The sequence below is a fragment of the Pieris napi genome, chromosome 21 (assembly GCF_905475465.1).
Source record: "Pieris napi chromosome 21, ilPieNapi1.2, whole genome shotgun sequence".
NCBI classification, from domain to species: domain Eukaryota; kingdom Metazoa; phylum Arthropoda; class Insecta; order Lepidoptera; family Pieridae; genus Pieris; species Pieris napi.
Window position 1 is genome coordinate 2,926,990 of NC_062254.1, and position 19,716 is coordinate 2,946,705.

The following is a 19,716-nucleotide window of genomic DNA, read 5'->3' on the forward strand; positions in this document are numbered from 1 at the left end:
AAATAATATTTATTCAAAGTTTTTTTTATTTATTTATTCCACATCATTTTTCTATCTTTACAGTTATTACACAACGAACGACACATTAATTATACCCACACCGATTAACCTACATATTTTTTTTTTAAATTTATTTATATACCTAAATCTTATAACTAATAATATAGGAAAGAACTCTTGTGAACTCAGCCAGTTATGTTTATTGTTAATAATATATATGGCGAAACTGGGGTTTTTAAAATTGAATATATTAAACATAATATCCCTTGGGCACTAATTCGCTCGTATACTTCATAGGTATGTTTTTGTCTTTCTTGACCGAATGACATGATGTGGAAATAAACGAAAACAGACTTTTATTGCAGTATTGTAAAGCATCTTCAAGGTCTAACAGACAACACACGGAAGTTAACACAAACGCCGGATGAAAACAACAATTTATTAATGCTAACAAAAAAATTATACATGAAAGTTACGATATTTCAAACCTATATTTTTATTACTCGATTTTCAGCTGCGAAGTGTTTGAACCCCGACTAGAGAGCATCTTCTCTGGGAATTTAAACTTGTACCTACCTGAGGAGATCTGCATGCACCAAAAAACTACGACCTGTAAAAAAAAAATTTAAAAAATTTAAGTTACTTGCAATTCTTTTGCAAGTAACTTAAATTTTATATATTAAAGAAACATAAATCTGAAATAGCGTAATTTTTTAAATAATTAAGGACAATCGCAGCGATCGAATAAGTTACATTTCAAAACATATTCCCATTTGAAATATTGCTTTGGATTTACAAAAAGTTTCTTATTTAATTTTTCGGCGGATATTAGATTAAGATAAATATAGCAAGCAATTATTACCTTTCGTGAATAATGAGAACAAAACATCTTGTTCCTGGTGAATACGGAATCGAGGATGTGGTGGCCCTCATCTAACTATGTTACATCTTAGACTTAAAGGTTGTGTATATAGTAAGATATACTATCGAATGCTAGTACAAAATAGAGATAAAGACGTATAGACCACAAGCCCATGAACAAAAAATACCTGTGAAATGACCCAACCTGAATTACGCTTAGAAGGCTGTTACTATATTTGAAAATAGCTCTGAGCACTATGCCGTCATTTCTGAGCGGTACATGTGAGTACGTGAGTGAATGGACTTTCTCAGGTACAATGGGGGAATTTCGACTAATTATTAATGTACGGCTTTGTTATAAGTGTATAGATGATTAAAAATAAATGTCGAAAAACCTAGTGCCGTACAAAAGTGATGGTGCCGGAAGTCGGTGCAAATTTTTAATTCGACGACAGTTGCAGAAGCAATATAGGTCATTTATTACTGTACGGCATTTGTGTGATTCCTTTTGGACACATATACAGATACTTTACCCGTAAACGCCGTACATATTCCCAGCGGAGCGGTCGAAAGCCAAGGGTCGCAACATATGTCGGAGTAGCATAAAGGTGATGATGATATGAAACAACATAAAATTAAATGATCTTGAGAGTACTTCACAAATAGATAACATTTTCCAGCATGCCGTACATTTTTTGTGGACACTTAGGTGTATGGGGTAAATTACTTTCCTCAGAAAAGAGTCATTTTCCGGTGACTTTTATCTGTACGGCAATAACACAGGTTATTAATACTTTAGACAATCTTCAATAAAAGATAAATGCCGTACACTTTCGATAGTCCGCTACCACCGCCTACCAATACAGGGCGTCCCAAAGTTATGGGAAATGAAGGGAAAGTACCTTAAATATCGTTGATAGGGTATTTTACTAAAAGAAGACTTTATGTTATTTTTAAAAGTTATTAATTCAGCATTCAAAGATTTTTTAAAAATTACTTGCCTCGTCTGGGAATCGAACCGACTTAAATGTAAAAAAAACACCCCTACTTTTATGATGCCAATCGAAAGAATGGCCAAAAACTAATAACTCTTCTTAAGTAACATAGTATTTTAAAAGAAAGTAACAGCGTGAATATATCTTTTTAATCAAATTAAAAACATTATCTATCGTATTCGGCCTAAAAAAATCCCCTACGAGTCTGTTACTTTAGAAAAGTTATTAGGTTTTGGCCATTCTTTCGATTGGCATCATAAAAGTAGGGGTGTTTTTTTTTAAATTTAAGCCGGTTCGATTTCCAGACGAGGCAAGTAGTTTTTAAAAAATCTTTGAATGCAGAATTACTAACTTTTAAAATTAACATAAAGTCTTCTTTTAGTAAAATACCCTATCTGCGATATTTAAGGTACTTTCCCTTCATGTCTCATAACTTTGGGACGCCCTGTATTATATTTTTATTTTTGTTAAAAATAATTTTTCTTTACCTCTCTCTGCTGGTACGATAAGGCTGTAAATATACTTTACAGCCTTATGGTAGTATACTCAGATATGTACAGTTATTAATGACCTTAAGGGACACCTCAAACGTCGTCGAAGTTTTTATCAGCTGTAAAGAATAATCTGGAGTAAAATGTACGGCATCTAGTTTTTTTTGTTTATTTATATTTGTTACATATAAAATAACAATAATCTTTGAAAATATTACTCCCCATATTACTCTAGGAGCATTTGAAAAGTCATCTAAATTTCGGCAAATTTCATATATTTTTTATCATAATATTTTTATTTGTTACCATTTATAATGAACGGCTATAATGTACAACGGTAATATTTAGTAACATTATGTAAAAAAACAAGTTGCCGTACATTATTCTCTGATCTTACAGCAGTAAGAACTTGGTAAATCCTGAAATTTCGATAAATATTTAATTACACAAATATTAACTATAATATTTGGACGGCATAATTATAAAACATTATTGTCCGTGTTAAATAATATTTTGAACATGTTGCCGTACATTTTACAATGACCTTAGGGTATATGGGTGTAGGGGTAGGGTACCGACCCTTGGCTTTCGACCGCTCCGCTGGAAATATGTACGGCGTTTACGGGTAAAGTATCTGTATATGTGTCCAAAAGGAATCACACAAATGCCGTACAGTAATAAATGACCTATATTGCTTCTGCAACTATCGTCGAATTAAAAATTTGCACCGACTTCCGGTACCATCACTTTAGTACGGCATTAGGTTTTTCGACATTTATTTTTAATCATCTATACACTTATAACAAAGCCGTACATTAATAATTAGTCGAAATTCCCCCATTGTACCTGAGAAAGTCCATTCACTCACGTACTCACATGTACCGCTCAGAAATGACGGCATAGTGCTCAGAGCTATTTTCAGATATAGTAACAGCCTTCTAAGCGTAATTCAGGTTGGGTCATTTCACAGGTATTTTTTGTTCATGGGCTTGTGGTCTAGTAGGGTGTAAATGGGTGGTCTTACTTCTATGAATGGAAGACCGAAGGAAGAGTGAAGAAGATGGAAGACTTCTTAAGGCCACGTTGAGTTTTTGCGCACAAGCAACCTGTGATTGCGGAAACTGAGTTTATCACCACCATGATGAGTTAAAATTTAGTTTTCAATAATGAGGCCAGGTTAATCCGAATAAGCAGATGAACTGTTTCTTTACTAAATAGTCACGACACGGTCAGTTTAGTTTAATATGCTTCTTTTCTGATTTTGTAAAACAGCAATGTAACAAATAAAAGAATGACGTCAGAACCCACAAACCTGTAGCTGTTGTGGCGTTCAGAGTTACTAATAAATTCAACACTGGCAGGCAATAGGGGCACACGATTTTAAGTTAAGAAGAATAAAAGAATTAGTACCGTCATATAAATCAATATTTTCCTCGAAAAACTTACTGTATAGCTTTAACAGGAACAGGAACCTTATATTAATAACAATGATGTCCGGCCATTTTCACGGAGTATAACTTTGTACGTTAGCTATATCTATATAAGACGAATTTGATTTTCAACTTCATAGTTCACAGCGAACCAGGCACCTGAAGTGATTATGTGTTGTTGATTCATAGTGAAAATCAGTGAACATGTCTTGGATTTTGTGTGTTAGTGTTTTGTGTGTATGTGCGTTAGCCAGGACTCAAATTATACCTTCGAAGGCTAGAGCTAGCGATGGAGAGTTTAATAATGTTAATACGGATGGATCCTTTGATTTTGGGTATGTTCTGCTTTGATACAGATATCAGACCACGATTCGAAAATCTATTATTATTTTATCTATCCATATTATTATTAAAAATCTAGTATTATTATTTCACCAGTCTATTATTATTGCGACTCGTTTAAAAATACTTAACGCAAAATTTAATTTGATTCAAGTTGTCTGATGTCTACGCAAACGATTTTCGCTTAATTTTGAATATAAAATGAATAATTAAAGCAGACTATCCTTACTGAAGTAAATTTCGCTTCTATCTTTTAGTTAAATATAAATATTTATATAGAGTCAAAGATATTACAGTCTATTGTCGTTAATATTAGATTAACAGTTATGCGTATTTTACTCATAAATTTTGAATGTATATTCATCAGATACGTAAACAAAGACCGAGGGTCCAGCTATCATTTAGCGAAAGGCAACGCCAATGGTGTCGTGGGAGGAAGATTTGGTGCCAGAGAACCGGGCACTGAAGAGGTTAAAGAAACAATCTATACCGCTGGGCCAAGAGGGTAAGTGTCACACACACACACTTTAGCTCTATTTTAACCTTTTCTGTCGTTATCACTCTTGAATTAACTATGACTACTTATTTAAAAAACGAACATGTATGTAATTGTAATTTTAGCGATATTCTCAAAAGCATACAATCTGCTACAAGCCAAGAGGCTGATTGCAGATTGGTGAAGATGAAAAAAAATAGTGATATTCTCAATATCACATTTTCAAAAATTTTGGACCACTGTAGGACTTTTAACTCATGAATTGAATTAAGTTAAATAAATGATGTAATAACATCGTGTTTGAATACGATAAGGACGTTATTTTAATACTATAAGGTTGATTTAAGGAAATAAGTAATAATTTATTTTATAATACTTTAGTTTTCGAGCAAAAGGACCGAATGTACATCGTAAAATAGACCTGGACCAACGCCCCAGAGGTCCTATTGGGAACAAAGATGACCCTTATTTTGACCCAAATGAAGATCCAAGTTATTCATTTAAAATTGACACCAGAACATACACTAAGAATGAAAATGCTGATAGCAGAGGCGATGTTAAAGGTAAATTCTTTATTGTATTATAAGCAACTGAAAGATACATCAAAACAATAATAATAATTAATTCCAATTAAACAACACAGATCTATTTTAGATAGTAAGTACAACTTAAAGATTAATTTTAGTACAACAGCAAAACATAATAAATTAAAAATGATTAACAACCCACGCGAACACTTGTTGCAAAAGCAAACAATGTACGCACAAAATATAGGTAAATTGTATTTAAATGTTTACGAAGACACAAAAATCAAACACACTAAAGGCAGCTCTGTATTTATCGATTAAAGAAACAGATGCAATCTGAGGTCATTATTTTGCAGCGCCTGTATTATTATTTCCATTTATTCGACAAACAGATCGCACAATATTATGTACTCGGCGGGTGCTAGTTGCAAGTTATTTTACAAACCCTTGTTATCAATAAGAAATGTAAATTTATAAATTATCTTTGCAGGGCATTATTCATTCGTTGACGACATTGGAGAACGTCACGACGTCTCATACATAGCTGGTAGAGACACTGGTTTTCATGTTTCCTCAGCATTTCCCGATTCTCCTAGAGGCATCGGTGCCCCCTTCCATAGGGCTCCATTGGTTCGTAATGAGAAAAATCCTAGAGGCAAGACTGCTGTCCAACGGGGCTTAGATGGTTCTTACAGGTACGGTAAAAATATACACGTTTATTATGTTATAATTTGGTATAAATATTATAGTAGTTTTGTTAATGTACCAGGGAATACTTGTCAGTTATGACTTACTTGACTTAATGTCCACCGTGAGTCTCCATCGCGGTCGGTCTTGAGGCTCGTATTTTACCTCGCTCCAAGTCTTTCCGGCTCTCTTTGCCTCGTCAGCGACTGTACGGCGCCAGGTTTGCTTGGGAGGCCACGCTTCCGCTTTCCTTGCGGGTTCCAATCAAGCGCCTGCTTGGGAATATGATTGGGATCGCTTCATCACTTGTCAGTTATGACCCACAAAATATATTAAACTCGCGGCCCCGACACCCGACAGACATTGTCCTTCATGACTTTTCAAGCGATTTGGATATTAAACAAAGTATGAAAGTACCTGCTGCAGCTCCATCTGCCGGGATGATTTCTGAATCTAAACCATCCAAGGCTCCACACAAATGCTTAAACGCAGTCCGTTTATATATTACATTAAGATATCTACTTAATATTATATCTCATGTTGACAAATAAATAAACGAGTTCATAAAATTCTAGATTCATTTCCGCTGGACCAGACCAGAGACGAACAGAAACCAGTGACTCCCGTGGTAACGTTCGAGGGTCGTACACATTTTTGGATGATAAAGGAGTTCAAAGGTATTTATTGTTCCTAATAATATTTATAGTGCTGTTTACACTCATATTTTATTAATCTATAGAACCTATTGTGAAAATTCTTTTACCAAGGATTTGAGAACCAGATTTGATTTTGACTAACTTAAATGAAATTGTCGCGTGAGCGACTACTACATTGTTATATTAATTTGTTCGTTGTGATATGTTGGAATAATATGAGGAGGGGGCTCTGCTGAAAAATCTTCAACAAAAATCAAATTTTCGTCACATTTATAAGTAAAATACATGTAGTAACGCAACAATAATCCCACGAAATCTAGTTTTTAATCCGCCCAAAAATATTGAGTCATCTATTTCTTTCCAATTATTCTTATTTTTCATTTTTTTATTTACTTTTTCATACACAAATCTTAACTACACTGTTAACTTTTACTATTATAATTACACTCTTTTTGTTTTTTGCGTCTGCGGCGCAAACTTTTGTGGTCTCTGGCAGAATGGCCAGCGCTGTGAAACACGTCTGCTCGACAGCATAATGCTGAGCCAGGGCCAGTTAGAACCACAACGCTCACACATTACACACTTAAAATGTACCTTGTAATGTGTGTAATGTGTTCTTTAAAAATCTTTAATGTGTTCCTATGTGTGTGTTTCGTTAGTAATAAATGTTATGTCTATGTCTATGTCTAATATCTAGTCGTAAACTAGGAAAAAGGTACTTCAAATCTCAATTTATAAAACCAGCTTACTATTTAATTGCGTTAACAGGACAGTCCACTACATAGCTGGCCCCGGTATAGGATACCGGATTGTGAAGAACAGCAATGACCCATTTATTCCATCGTACTTCCCAACGTTACCAAGCCAATACGATCCGGATTTTAATGACGTCACTTCTGTTGGAGCCTCCGTAGCACCAGCAGGATTTGTACCGAACGATGAAGGAACTGATGATGTCTTTAAAGGTGAGGGGTTAAGAGATACAGTTATTCATGTCCGGTATTTAAAGGTCTCCAAACCTTTTTTCGATTTTGATGAAGTAAACAAAAAAACGGCAATAAAACTATTTACTTGAACTTTAACTGTTTTAAGTGTTATGAACTATAATTCTAAATAACCCTAGCTGAATTCAATGTTCTACGTATTTTGATAGATAAAAGAGAAAAAATCTTATAAATAACTTGAAAAATGTTATAAATTTCAGGCCCTGATGGTACAGCTGCTTCTGGTCACGTGAAACCTCCACCATTTCCAACATCAGATGATAGACCAGATCCATCCACTTCTGACATCAGTAGTTCTGAAAATACTGACAGTGGCACAAATAGTTTCGGCCAGGCCCCACCATTTAACCCAGAAACTGATAACCAAGACTTAAGCTACGTGGATGAAGAATCAACGAGTTTTGCAGGCCCTAAACCAACCAAAGGAACAGGTGATGCATAGCACGGATAGCAAATGGTTGACGTTGATGATCTTGCTAGAAATAATGCATCAGTCTTATAAGCGAGCGTTCTTTTAGTAAGGAAAGAACTTTTATATCTAAGCAAGATCACAATTTTCAATCGAATTGCACTGGAGAAAGCTTGGAATTACTTTTTTTGCTTGCAATAAATTATTGTTCACAACCAAACTGGTTTTTATTACACCACCAAACGGCACAGCACAGTGTAAGCGCACAAAGAACTTAGTAACAATTACCACTTGCAGGCAAACCTTGGCGTCCAAGCAGCAAACCTTTTAGGCCGACGAAGAAGCCTTACGTACCTCTAAAACCTTCTCAAGTGCCATTTAATAATGAAGATGAAATCAACAGTGGTGAAAAAAGTAAACCACAGTTTGCTGTAGGATTCAATATTCATAGTAAGCCTGGTACAACGATTATTAGGAATACTGGGCAGGATTATTTTGGTATTCCACCCGGTGTTTCAGTTCGTGCTCACGTTCAAAGTATCGATCTTTACCCGTTCGGTTCAAAGCCTTTATCGCCTTCAGAAGCTTTAGAACATGATACATTAGTATGAGCCTTGATTGTTCGTTGTAGTTAATAAAACCTTTTTGGAGAGTTTTCTGAAAAATTTATTTGAACTCGACTGTTAACAAAATGCAAAATAGTAACAAGGAGTTTGGATGTTTATCTATTGTGTTATCATATTTTTACAGCCCTATAGTCTATCTAATAAATTTGAATTATTTAGCTAAGTTTACAGAATAACAGCTTTATGCTAGGTTCTTATTTTCTATAACAAATGGGTAACAATATTGCCAAGTTTATTAGATAGACATTTATTTATAACAGTTTTATAAGAATATTTATAAATAGGAAGGATAATTTGGCAATTTTAGTGAATAAACAGGAAAGTTAGTACTAATTACCATTAGGCCTACAATATGAAATTATGCAAGAATGAACAGTGTCTAAATATAAGAGTAAAATATAGTTTAAAATTTATAAACAAGTTTCATTTCACTTAGGCTAACGTGCTAAAATAAACGCGTTTTAAAACAGCATTAAAACGATTATCCATAAATATATTTTAAAAAATTGCCGTAAAAGTATGCCGTCGTTGCAAAAATACACGTAACAAGTTTTAAATTTGCGATACACATAAATTTTTGGTGACGTGACAAAATATTTTTTTTTATAATTACAAGGTTTTCAACCAGTCTATGGTGTACTAAAGTAGGTCAATATCTAAGGCGTCAGTGCGATAGATAACTAAAACTATGCCTATAACTGTCGTAATAGAAAAATTTCATAACGTTCTGTATGTAACTCTTAATAAACTTTATGGATGTATTCGGAACTAAACGGTAGCACGAACAGGCCTCGTTTGAATATAATACGTATACTGTATTTTATGCTGACTGTATACGTACGCCCGCAGCTGTCAACAACGTATGACGTTTAGGTAAACTCATTCTAAAGTTTGTGCTAAGTAATGCTTCTCTCCATACAACTAACGATTAAATGTTACGGACCAAATTACCGCGTTTTAGTAATTATTTTTGATTAACAATCAACCCTTAAGACCTTTATAACAAAGGCCCGTTGTTTGCGTATATTTAAACGTATACGTCAAGTGCCAATGGATTCTGTTTGAGAATAAACATCTTATTTTTTTTTTAAACTATGTCACCATAGACTATAGTAGAACAACGATGTTTTCAAAGTTCATTCTGTTGTGCACTCGTTTGTGATTTCGCGCGATTTTAATAATTAAACTAATTGTAATAAAATCAGAAGCTTTGCTCTGCCTTAACAATATCTAATATAAAGTGTATATTTGAAAATATGAAGCAATTCTTAATATAGAAAGATCTAAAAGGCCAAAGAGCAAATCACAATATAAAGCTTATTTAGAATATGAAAGTGCTGGTACTAGTATGTAATATTTACAAATTTAGATATATTACTTATAGTTTTCTTACATAATAATATAGTAATAGGACAGAATACTTAAAATATAACAAAATTTTCCTTCATAGATTAATTTCAAAGCTTTGTAAAGAGAAAAATCACAACGATTGAATTTGAATATAAAGTTTTTAATAATACATATTTTATGAAACAAACAACCGTACAGAGTCGTTCATTAAAATCACCGTCACCATTACCCCGTACCTATTCATAAATGTCAAATATCATTTACTCACAAAAATTGGAATATATTTAAATTCTTCATATTAAGTTTCAAGACGATAACTGTCAAACTATTGTGACGTAAGTGCTGTCAATACAACAAAATGTAATAATTTAGGACTGCAGCGACCCACGACGCGACGGTTATATTTCCGCACTCTTAGTAATAATTTAATGAACAACTCTGAGTAGAACTCGGTCTTAAATAATCTCTTTAAAAAGTTTTAATAATAGAATTGATAGTAAATATTACAATAGTGCTTCTAAAGTTACTTGATATATACTTAGTATACCTATCTATTTAACCTAACCATTTTAGCAAATAAGGTATAAATATTGAAGCAATATGAATTAAGCCTGAAAATCTATTATTCACATTAATTTTCACAGCCTTCATTAAATCCTACGGCTTTAACTCTATACTAATATTATAAGCCAATATACACGAGTAAAATACGCTAAGAATTAGAGAACAGATAACAGGGTTAAGAATAGAATGTGTTAAAATTACTTGTATCATGTCCTATAGGCACATCTATGGTCTAGAAAGTGAGAGCCATTTTTGACTATCCAAACCATAAATTCAAATTTGGAATCTGTGGTGTCAAAGAGTGGGCTAAAGACAAGCGTTTCCGCTTGTTCCGCTAGATTAGGCGCATGACAGATGACATCTCATTCCGAACTTGGAATTCTGTGGTCTTTATATAGATATAAAAGCAAATGATTATACGTTCGTCTCGCGTTAACTAAGTTTAAATTATCATTAAAGGTAAGTACCGAAGTCTTTTATTATATGAAGCTAAAAATAAGGCATTAGAACTTAAGACAAAAAAAATGAAATAAAGTTGAATATGCAAAAAACTAGTGAAATAAAAAATAAAAAACTTATAAAACTTTAATAAAACCAAAAATCAGTACACAATCTTCAATAGGATACCCATACACAATATAAAATTTAAATAATCATAAGCACCATACATTTGTGCGAATTTGTCTTTTAAATATAGCCACAAACTCATCTGACCATGTCGTTGAAATCAAATTAATTCCATAGAGAAATGACAACGCCATCTAGTCAGAAAAGTTGGCAGTTCTATATTAAAAACGTTGTCTATGTTAAAATGTTGTTTAAAAATTACATTTAAAAGAAACTTAACAACATTTTAATGATTTATAACGTGTTTTTTTAAACAAATGATTGAAAGATTAGTTTTTAATAAAATAATAAAATCGAAAAATGGGCAAGTAATCATAGGAACAGTCTATTTAAAAGTTCATTATATTTGAGTTTTTATGTTTAGGACCTCGATTCTTGTAATTTAACTTCGATAGGATTGCGGTTGTCAAAGTCCGGTCAATGAAATTTGATACGTATATCATCCAAATAAAGTTCGTTTTCGCTAACAATGTACGAGTTTTACACACACAAGTACACTTAAGTCACACGGACATATAAACCTTATTCCCTATGTGATTAAGATCAAAATCTTCTATCCTTCACATCCGTTTACAGTTAAATTACAAGAATCTAGGCACAGAATGACTTCTTTTTAAGACTAGATTATAACTTAAATGATTAATAGTAACTTATTCTGAGCTTTTTTCTTTAACTAATAAATTATTTAAAAAATAACATTTATTTTAATAATAATAATAATGTGAATAAATTTTGGCGCGGATTAAAGTATCAGATCTGTTAAAACAAATATAGAAAAAATATGAGCACACTTATTAATACTAGTTAATACGTATTTTGTAAATATAATATTCTGTGACATAAGTTAATATAAGACTCAGTTTAGTTAAGGGGTAAAATAGCGATTTTATTTATTAACTTAGGCGCAACGTACTGTGGCGCGCATTGCGCTAACTCAAAATGATAATACACTTGACAGCTGACATTGGCAGATGACTTGCTTTGCTTACTTGACAAATGTCAATTAGTTACTTGATATTTTTATCGAATTCGTAGAAATTTATTGTTTATGATCATCTCAAAGATATTTTCTTCCTTTCTTAACAACCTCTTTCGGTAAAATTTTAATGAACAATGCTATTACTTGAAATGTGACATGACACAGAGAGTTAGCGAAATGGCGCCGAGCAGATATCAAATTTAATTAACAATTAAATATACTTTTTAATAATATATTATAAATTAACCACAATATAATGGTACTTTTGTGCAAGATTATTATAGGTACAGCGTATAAGGGATTATATAATGTTTTAAGCATTTTTTAATATTATTAGGCTGTCAATAACTAAAATTGTAACAACCATTTTGTTATTTTTTAAAGTCAAATAACCTAAAGCTAAAATTCACAGTAGCATCTCTATGATGTCATCATGTAATTACATTAGTATTTCCTGATTGAGATTTTAATAACTTAGGTCCGTATTCTAATTCAAATCCCCAGCCACTACTATCTCGTCTCATTAGAATACGAGCCTAAGACTGATATTTTGCTTATTCTGTGCGAATTAAAGTTAATCACATGTTAGTTACATAATTTGTTAGAATTTCACTACAAAACTTAGCTCGTCAATTAAATTTTTAAGACAGTTCAGTAGGCAAGATTTTTATATTATTTTATACATAGGAGCTTTCAAAACGTTTCTATCTCTGTCTGTGCCATATATAAATGAAAGAGACAGCTATATTTTTTACATCGAGCCTCTGTTTATAAAACTAAATTGTTAATGGCGAGCCTCTTTCAAAAACTATTTCAACAATGTATTAACAGCAAAAATTATCTAAAATGTCGTCGAAATGTTTACTGAGTCATACAGTTAAAGACAAATGCACGCCATGTTGGCAATGGACTATAGGAGTTTAATATAATTAGATCTTAATGTGATTTTTATTTATAAATGATTCGTTCGTTTTAATCGTGACAAATTAAAAATGTTTATTTTCAATATATCGCGATAACTATATAATATTCACTATCTATACACATATTTAAAAAAAATATTTTTATATTTCGCACTAAGGATATTCAATAATAATATTTAACAACTGGTTTGAATTGAATTTTCTTATCGGATGGTCCATTTATCGAGACACAGTAAACATTTCGAATAACAAACACTTAATCTATACGCATCAATGGACGCGTTGTACGCTTTTATTACGTCATTTTGATTTTCTTTGAGGTCTCCTCTATCATGTCTTTGATTTTGGTGAGAGGCGATCGTTTGGCTCCCTCCACTTTTAAGTGTTCCGGTAAGTGGATGTTTAAGGGGTCACGTAGCTTGGCTAGGTCCTTTTGGAGTTTGTCAATCTGAAGTAAAAAATACTTTGTTAGTTTCGCGTATGAAAATGTGAATCAAAGACCTATAAGACTTAATGTTTTTACACGCTATTTGCAACGGTTTAATTGACTGTCCTGACTTATTGTCGCTTTTACTATTTCACACCCCTTTTTCATACAACACAAGGCAAAATTCCTCGGTCTAATACAAACTATTTACGTACGTAGATATACCTTCAGATTATAACACAAATTACCAGCACATAGATATATTAAATGTAACTAAAAAATTTTTGAAAAAATAATTTAAAAAACTCTGGTATCTTTTATTAATAATGGCTTTGTTATTCTACCGTTATATTAAATATATATTATAATTATCAATGAATCTTAGAACTTAGATTTTATTATAAATATATACTTTTTTATATTTTTTGTATAAATAGGTTTATGTTTGAATGTGTATTCCGTTTATGACTTTTGTCTATAACGTAATTATTTAAATAACTTGAAGGTTATCTTTGTTCCAAAATATTAAACAGAATCAATCCTGAAAAGAATTGTACCGCAACAGCTTCATCATCGGACGTCGAGGCAGAATAGGAAGTTCCATCCGTATCACCTCAACGTCCGTCGTTCCACAACTGAGCGTTTTAAGTCAATTTGCGCACCACCACTATGTGAAACTAGAACTGAAGTTTTTCTAAACCAATTCGACTTTCAAGAGTTTACAAATTCTGAAAAGGCTGCCAACGCACAGAAACAGCATTGCGAGTGTCCATGGCCTACCCGTTTGCCCTTTATTCTATAAAAATACACAAATCCAAAAGCATTAAGGGAACTATAATGCGCACGCATTTAGAGTTGAACAACACGGACTATACGTTCATGATTTAAGGAATGGCGCACACGGCTGTCAGGCTAAAAGGCGCAGGGTGAGTGCGACCGTCCAAAGAAAAGATTCAAGCCTAAACTGCTTAAAAAAGTAACAGAGAAAGAGACAGAACACAAACCTTGTTACTACACATTTAAATATAAACGCAATTTATTGCACATTAATTGAAATTGAATAATAGAAAAGTAATAAAAACTACTGCGAGCTGTCGAAAGAAAATCTTACCTCATCCTTAAGATGATTATATTGGTTAATATCGAGACCAATCTTTTTCGCCTTCTTGTGCAGAGTAATGAGGTGCTGTCTGTCTTTTACATCTGGCAAGACATATTCCTGTAAAAACATTTTATTATTTTGTGTAGTATTCAGTAGTATCTGTAAAATATAGTTGGCAATTTAAAGGAGTGGTGGAGTTTCTTGCCGGTTCTTATCCGTTCTACGACCTTGATTTGGGACCTGTCATTAATGTAAATTTTAAATCATATGCCTGTTACGCGTACTAAAATCGGGTTCCTATAACACTTACTATTTCAAAATTGATATGTAGATCCCCTATCCTACCCGATACGATCCCCTACTGCTTTCAAGCGCCTTTTAAAATCGTTGTAACTGTTTTGTCTTTTGTGTATGGACTATAAATTGCTGTGTTAACTTTTAGTTAATTAAATCATTAAATAAATGATTTTGTTTGTTTGTTTGCTATACGTAGGCTTAGATTTCCTTTGATTCCCAGCGTCATATTTCTCGGTCTAGAATCTACGTTAAAGTTAACAATTAGCGGCCCAAGAATTTTAAGGTAACGAGACCTCAAACAAAATTTAATAATTAAGCTGACTTACCTGTTTAGTTAGCACGAAGTATGCATAGGCAGCCATTGCAGTGCCATAAGTTACGAAGTAGGTCACAGGTTCCATGATGTCCCAAGAGTATTCCCACCAGGTCAATCGGGCTAGGACTCCAAACTGAACTCCCATAAGACCTAGGCCTACCCATGTTAGTAAGGAAGTCTTTCGTGTCGTCTCTACTTCTAGGGACATCCGTTTCTGTAATAGATTATATAGATAGATAGATTTTAAAGAACATGGCGCTCATGAATTTTTCAATGAAGACTTCAGAACTCGTCAAAGGCTTAAAAAAACGACGGTGTGTATCAAGCACAGAAAGGAAATACCTAATTGCACAATGTAGATAAAATAGTTTCAGAATTATGAAATAATAACTTATGTAAAAATATCAAAAACGAACACTTCATTTACATTACAGGAAAACCTGTGAATAGCGAAAACACTCAAATGTTGGATAAATAAAACTTCTTCATCTTATCAGATTAAAATTCATGCATTCGTATCATAAAATTTATCATCTAATTACCAACGGAATGAATACTTTATAACACGTGCTGATGAATATCATGGAAACTGCGCGCGGCTGTAAAGCAGTCGGAAAATAATGAAATATAAGTCTTTCTACCAACTTTGATTTTGTTCCCTTTGGAGTAGAGACTCTTTGGCCGTGGGGTCAAGTGCACAGGCGCTAATTAAAGATTAAGGTTGGCGCCTGGTAGATAGTTCCGGTGAACCCAGAGCTGGTGCTTTCCTTGCTCAACGAATAAATATCGCAATACAGCGAGGAAATGTTGCCAGCATGAACGGTACTGCCACATGGACCAAACTTTTTAAATTTGTTTTAAATTTCTAATTATTATTACTATGTATGTTAAGAATATTGAATGTTCTGTATATTTATGTGATGAAAATAAATACCTTAGTTAAGATATTCTTAAAAATATATACGACGTACGTAAGACGTAATACTTGAACGCTCCCTTGGGACTAAATTTGGGTGAGGGAATATTTACGTACTTCACAGACTATATAGCGCTATATAACAAGAGACTAGATATTTTTAAACAAACCTCTTCTAGCGGTTGCAATTCCATGGACAGCTTCTCAAGTTGCGATCTTAACTCTCTCTCTTTCTTAATCTGGTGCTCACGAACGTTTAATGCTTCGTATAATTGGTTCACGAGATTCCTGACGTCACTTAAACGTGTTATCTCCTCAGCACTAAGTCGTTCCTGGAAAATTATTCAATAAAATGAATAACTTATTTATTATTTTAATTATAAATCAATTTTATTACCTTATATACTGAATATAAAAATATATAAGTTTTTGTATGTCTACAGACTTGAGCCAAATGACATGACAACATACTTTATTTGAAATTTCAAATCTTCTGAACCATATACAACAAAACCCCGGTTCAAGATGAAAGGAGTTTTCTGTGGTTGAAATTTAACTACTGTTCGCTTTAAATTAAGCCTTGCCAAATTTTAACAGCTACTGTGGGAAACGACTCAAATAATCTCTAAAGAACCAACTTAAGCAGCGATAGGATTTCAAAAAACCATTTTCAAATTGTATGACCGCTATTGCATCGCTCTCGAAGGCAACTATATTTAATAACCTAATCAAATTATATATTTTCTATATTAGCTACGAACTTTTCAGCCCACCTATTAGCCTATTATTACACAACACAAGTCCCTTTATCCATACGAGTACATTAATTATAACTATAGTTCTAGCATTGTCTACTAAGAGCAGTATTGGCATGTTGCCAATCATAAATAACGAACCAAGTTGGGAAACTATTTTATTAGAACAATAGCTTTTTGAGTGCAAGTGCTATTGACTTTCATTAAAAAAGAAAATTCGTAAAATACGGCTTTACCGCCTCCATGACATATGGGAAGTTTTTCAATTCCATTTGCAGCAATTAGTTTGAGTAACATAGCGGATCTAGAATTCCAATTAAAGTAAAAACTTGTCAACCAACTACGTAACTAAGTAGAGAGACAATAACTTGTGTATACGGTACTTTATACATTATCTAAAAATCATAGCTATTCACTAATAATATAAATAAAAATTTTGTGATAGTCCAAGACTCCCGTGACCCATAGAGGATCTCTGGATTACAAAACTATTAAAATGGCCTTAGGTGCTATTGTTGACTATAAAATCTATAATTTAAAACCAATGTAAATGATAATTTAACTAAGCATAATAATAATTACACTTTATTTACATAAGCGGTCTTACTGATAAAAGCGATATCTTCCAGACGTAAAAAAATCAATCATAAAAAGACAGATTTATCAAACTGTGACACTCATTGTCGGACGGAACGAGGCGTTTACTGAGACATATTTTTTTATTAAATTCTTGTGTACCCTCAAAAAACATTCCTGTATACATAATTGTTGGTTATTATTAAAGTCTCGATTCAATATAAAATCCAAATGAATGAATTCCAGAGCGTGATCCCGTGTGAAACGCGACTTAATAAAATTTTACGAGATTTTTCACGTTCCACACGCGCCTTTACTAACAAAATTTTAATTAAGGTGCCTGGTTAAGCTGTATGCCTTTATTGAAATTCAAACCAAATATTCTTTTCGAATTTCTATAAAGCGTACAAATACGAATTTATTAAAATAAAAACTGGAGTGCTTTTCATCATGTGTAGTCAAGGAGATAATCAGTTAACAGATAACTATTTGATATTATAATTAGGGTGATATTATAATATCATATAAAAAAAAAATTCACTTAAGAAACATAAATGATAGGTTTTAGGAAGAAATCACTAAGAAATTGTTTACCGTAACAATTTCTTAGTGATTTCTTAAGTAAGTAAATTTGTAAAACATATAATGAAAAACGTCGAGTCCATTTTCGAATTGCAAATCATTGAAACACTGATCTAGAGCAATGTTACCAAACTAACGCCATCTATTGTCGCGAACTATATATCGCAAATATGTTCTAGTACATAGCCACAAAATATTATAAGATCATTTTAAAGCGTCTAGGACCCAAAAATTGCTGGCGTATTTAGCGGCCTGGAAACGTGAAAAGTAATACCGTGCTAATGTTACCATGGTTAGGTTATATCCATAAAGAATGGTAACCATGGCAACAAATCCTGTTCTAACTTTAACCCTCTTATAATCTACTAGTAAGACACACTACACTTTATAAGATTCAGGGTCTGTTTCACAATGTATGGATAAAGTACCAAATAGCTATGCAACACATAAATTATTTGGAAGATAATTTGTGCTATTTGACATTCATCGAACTCATAGCTTATGATGGACTTTATGTGACGAATAGCGCTATCTGACAGTCGTGAAACGCAACAATAGTGTTTGTCCTACCAATAAGTAATAAATAGCTAATTTGGAACTTATGTAGAACTTATCCGTACATTGTGAAACAGACCCTCAGTCTGCTAGACAGTCTGCGATATTTGTTTTAAAATAAGTGTTGTTCGATGATTTGCTATTTTAAAAGAGTACCTAGACTTTTTTACGCCGCCTTTTTCTCTCGGCCTACACCCTCTATTTCTTTAATGACGTGGAATAATTGATACCGGTTTCTTATATTCCATAATAAACATATTTTATTATTTTATAAGATCTATACAATTCACCATTATACATGTTAAGAATGAAGTTACTGAAGTGCCACGAAATTTTCAGTATGCTTCATTCACCGTTATTTGCAAAACGCTAACACTGCTCATTGACTGTTAGACCTTAATAAATCCCGTTTAATAAAGGAACCCACGGTCTTTTCAACTGAAACAATTATTCTGCCTTCCATAATACCTCATTAAACAACCGAGCCCATTAAAACGCCTAACGAACAGTTTCACGCTTTACAAAAGATTCTAACACATTTCTTTTAAAACATTCACGCGAGGTTTCGCTTTGCCATATCTTCATTTCAACTGAATAAACCTTACTGATTTCATTTGACATTTATGTTTTTTGTTGGTTAGATATGTTATATTGCATATTACGATTTTTTATAAAAAAAAACTTGTTCGAAAGCCAAAATTCTTGTTCAAATCACAATAACGAAATCCCGTGTAGCATTTTACATCATATCACTAATAAAGGAAATTTAACGAATTTTTCCAACTTTGATAATTTAGAATAACAAAATATCCTTCAGTAATTTCGCTCAGAAACATAACATTTTTTTTTGTACATACATACAGTATCAAGGATGATTTATTTATTAATAATGTTTTTGTATAATGTAACAACGACTGCCATCAAGTCCATTTTATTGTTATTGATGCCCTTAAGAATTTCAATAACATGTATCATAATACTAATTTTAAGCATAATTCTAGGTGCTTAAATACTATATGGATATATTAGCTCTGTGATCCAAAACCGGCACTTATCCAAATGACTAATTTAATTTGTATTATCAATTGGCATTGAGTAGGTAAAGCAACTATAATATAGTTTACACAATGATATAGAATTTTTTTTTTTTTTTCAGAAATATGCCGACACTCAACTTGTACTAATTTACTCACATACTAAAACAAAGTTAAATTATGCCATTA

The 19,716-nt window shown here is 32.7% G+C and overlaps 2 protein-coding genes across 2 annotated transcripts in view; one reads left to right on the plus strand and one right to left on the minus strand.

Annotated features, from left to right (window-relative positions):
• Positions 1-3,923: 3,923 nt before the first annotated feature.
• Positions 3,924-9,412, plus strand: LOC125060547. The gene is made up of 8 exons (XM_047665511.1): positions 3,924-4,112; positions 4,487-4,624; positions 4,997-5,178; positions 5,633-5,837; positions 6,405-6,506; positions 7,254-7,450; positions 7,690-7,920; positions 8,196-9,412. Exons 1-8 carry the CDS (start codon positions 3,982-3,984, stop codon positions 8,507-8,509), a joined length of 1,500 nt encoding a protein of 499 aa, XP_047521467.1. The 5' UTR covers positions 3,924-3,981; the 3' UTR covers positions 8,510-9,412.
• A 3,657-nt stretch (positions 9,413-13,069) lies between these two features.
• LOC125060548 (calcium uniporter protein, mitochondrial) overlaps positions 13,070-19,716 on the minus strand; it is a 106,051-nt gene continuing 99,404 nt past the window's right edge. Inside the window, exons 5-8 of the mRNA XM_047665512.1 lie at positions 16,196-16,357; positions 15,120-15,323; positions 14,506-14,613; positions 13,070-13,415 (exon numbers count right to left, since the gene is read on the minus strand). Coding sequence (XP_047521468.1) covers positions 13,263-13,415; positions 14,506-14,613; positions 15,120-15,323; positions 16,196-16,357 — 627 coding nt within the window. The 3' untranslated portion in view covers positions 13,070-13,262. The remainder of the gene's footprint in view (positions 13,416-14,505; positions 14,614-15,119; positions 15,324-16,195; positions 16,358-19,716) is intronic.